General features: G+C 39.4%; 1 protein-coding gene across 2 annotated transcripts in view; it reads left to right on the top strand.

Moving 5' to 3' along the window:
• TOMM7 (translocase of outer mitochondrial membrane 7 homolog (yeast)) overlaps window positions 1–1044 on the top strand; it is a 10613-nt gene extending 9569 nt beyond the window's left edge. For both annotated transcript variants that reach the window (XM_011944177.1, XM_011944176.1), the window contains one exon: window positions 830–1044. In XM_011944177.1, the coding sequence (XP_011799567.1) occupies window positions 830–845 (16 nt within the window). In that variant the 3' untranslated portion in view covers window positions 846–1044. The remainder of the gene's footprint in view (window positions 1–829) is intronic.
• Window positions 1045–3259: the final 2215 nt, after the last annotated feature.

Below are 3259 nucleotides of genomic sequence, written 5' to 3'. Positions count from 1 at the left end.
ACCAACATGGCGCAAGTATACATATGTAACAAACCTGCACGTTATGCACATGTACCCTAGAACTTAAAGTATAATAATAAAATAAAATTAAAAAAAAACTACAAAACTGTCATTGTCATTTAATAATGCAGTTTTATTCAATGGGCCACATTTTTAAGCAGCCGATTTAGAAATGAAACCATCTCTTTCCTCCTTCTTAGACTCTATTGGAGTCAGCAAATGATTTGGGAGTTGGGCTTCTTAGTGACTGGAATGTTTGGGGTAAGAGTTAGTTGAGGTAGAAGTGGAGGCTAATTGCTCCCTAGGAACCTATTGGTTGTAAGAGCACTTAGGCCACATCCCACTCTACCCTCTTAAATGATACAACTATCTCAGTTCCTCAATTTCCACATTAAAATAGGGATCGTAGTTGGGAGTTGTGAACTTTCCTTAGTGTCTAATGCACAGAAACCATTCAGTAAATGTTATTTTAGTATTACTGATGTTGCATCTAATAATGAGATAGCTTTGTTTTCTGGGTTTATCAGGCTTACCTGTTAATATGGAAATCAGTAATCGTTTTCCTTTTGATTGACTTCATTTTCTGTCTGCTCACATTTTTGTGTTTGTTTATGATAGGTAACTGCGCTCAAAAGTAACTAAAGTGTATTTTAATACAGTTCTGTATGTTTAATTTGTTTGGTGGGATTGATCCTTGTCTTTTCATAACTCTGAATTTGATAGATGAGGAAACAAGCATAAATGTATAAAATTTTCTAGGTCTTAGGTTATGTGTAGAAGATTTTTATTTTGGAATTTAATTTCTTTCTCCTCTTCACAAACATTTTAGCCTACTTTGGGGATAAAGGATTATTTGGTCTTCTGGATTTGGAGGCAATCAGCGGACAGCATGGAAGATGTGTGCTCTGGCTCGGATAAGAGATGGGACATCGTTCAGTCACTAGTTGGATGGCACAAGGCTCTTCACAGATTCATCTGTAGCAGAGTGGAACTTGTACTAACTTATGATAGAATGTATCAGAATAAATGTTTTTAACAATGTTATGCTTGAGTCTTTTTTGAATTGAACATGCTAGGATTATCAGGTAAAAATTAAGCCTTTTGGTACTTTTTTAAAACAGGGAATTTGTGTATATACCTAGGTGCTGTTTACACCTGTAAATCCCAGCACTTTGGGAGACCAAGGTGGGTGGATCATGATATAAAAAAATTTTCCAAGTTAATTCCTGCCTATTGACCTAACATATGGATTACAGTTTCCCTTTGCAGTGAATTAATAACTCCTAGGGTATTCCGAATGTAGTAAGAATACAGATAGTTCTCAGTTTGTGACAAACCAAACTGTCACTTCCTCCTCTGCATTAAAGTTCTGAGCGCAAGAAATAAAGGTCCTGGTGGCTCTGTTGCACTGGAGAGTTGTGTGATTTATTTGTAGGTTAAATGTGAGTCTAAAGTTTCCCTCAGTTATATTAGGAAACTAGAGCTGGCTGGGCAAGAGCCCGTGGAGAGCTACAGGGAATAGTAGCACTGTTTTCTGGTAGAAAGAAAGGCAGCTAATGAATGGAAACTAGTTTTCAGTTCTAGATACTGGTTTCCTGGGACCTTCACCTCTATTTGAATCCTACTTTTAATTAGTTTTTTCCATTCTCCTAACAAAATAGCATTATTTACTACGTTTGGCCATTGTTACTAATACGAGAAAGCAGAACCTGAAACAAACAGTTTCGAAAGAGCCTATTGGGTTGAATATTTTAAGCATCCAGTGTTTAGGCATGATCATGACTATAATCCCCCTCAGGTGCTGGGAGCTGCCATCACCAGAAAGTTCTTATTTCTAATGTAAAACCCTCTTAGCTATTTAAGCCTATTTCCTCAAGGCTTGTTACTTTTGCCATGGAGACGTAGAAGAGTATTGTGGTGTCTTGTTGCATAAGGAGATTTTAAAGTGGAATTCTTGAGAGCTAACTGCAGGAAATCAGTTTGGTAAGTACTTAATGTAATTGCTTCAGCATCTCTGTGAATCTAGGCATGTGTAATTTCACTGAAAATTGAGCACAGTATTAAAATTCCATGGAATTGCTTAAGTTTGTGGTTCCCCGCAATCCTTTTTGCCAAGTGCATTGTCAGGGAACTTTTGTTTAGTGTTTTGTTTACGTTTTTCTTCTGTTTCTCACTTGGGATTTTCAGAAATTGAGAAAGCTGTGTCAGGTATCTGTTTTGATTAAATAGTAATGTGAATGGTAAACATAACTGGTTGTGGTTTTTTTTTTTTTTTTTTTGAGATGGAGTCTCGCTCTGTCGCCAGGCTGGAGTGCAGTGGTGCGATTTCAGTTCACTGCAACCTCCGTCTCCCTGGTTCAAGTGATTCCCCTGCCTCAGTCTCCCGAGTAGCTGGGACTATAGGCACATGCCACTATACCTGGCCAATATTTTGTATTTTAGTAGAGATGGGGTTTCACCGTGTTGGCCAGGATGGTCTCGATCTCCTGACCTCGTGATCTGCCCGCCTCGGCCTCCCAAAGTGCTTGGATTACGGGTGTGAGGCACCACGCCTGGTCTGGTTGTGTTCTTTTAAGGATGACCTTTGTGAACGCCAAATGTCTGAGACAGGTTTCAGTCAATTTAGAAAGTTTATTTTGCTGAGGTTAAGGACACTCCCATGACACAGCCTCAGGAAGTCCTGAGGAGGTGTGCCCAAGGTGGTCGGGGTACGTAGTTTGCTTTTATACATTTTAGGGAGACATGAGACATAAATATGTCTAAGATGTACATTGGTTTGGTCTGGTAGGGTGGGACAACTCGAAGTGGGGGCTTCCTAGACAAAAGGTTGCATTCTTTTGAGTCCTTGATCAGCCTCAATACACAATTTAGTCTGGCTCAGTGAGTCTGCATTTTTACATAAATAGCGCAGAGGAAGCATGTGTCTCAGGTGGGTCTCAAAGGGATGACTTTGAGTTCTGTCTATCCTTTGTCCACAAGGAATTTCCTGTGGGCAAATTGTGAGGGAGGTATGTAGCTTCTTTTCTTTGTGGCTGTCTCATTTAGGAATAAAGTGGGAGACAGGTTGGCCTGACAGTTCCCAGCTTGACTTTTCTTTTGACTTAGTGATTTGAGGGGTCCTGAGATTTATTTTCCTTTCATACCTTGTAGCTGTCTATAAAACCTCAGAAATTTTAAAATAAAGCATCCAGAATTAGGAAGGAACCAGCTCCCTGATCTCACATCTAAGGAAGCTAAGGAACAGAGTTTAAGCACTTCT

Source organism: Colobus angolensis, unplaced genomic scaffold (genome assembly GCF_000951035.1).
Source record: "Colobus angolensis palliatus isolate OR3802 unplaced genomic scaffold, Cang.pa_1.0 Scaffold229, whole genome shotgun sequence".
Taxonomy (NCBI): Eukaryota; Metazoa; Chordata; class Mammalia; order Primates; family Cercopithecidae; genus Colobus; species Colobus angolensis.
The sequence above is the reverse complement of the archived record's forward strand: the minus strand, read 5'-3'. Positions and strand labels throughout refer to the sequence as shown.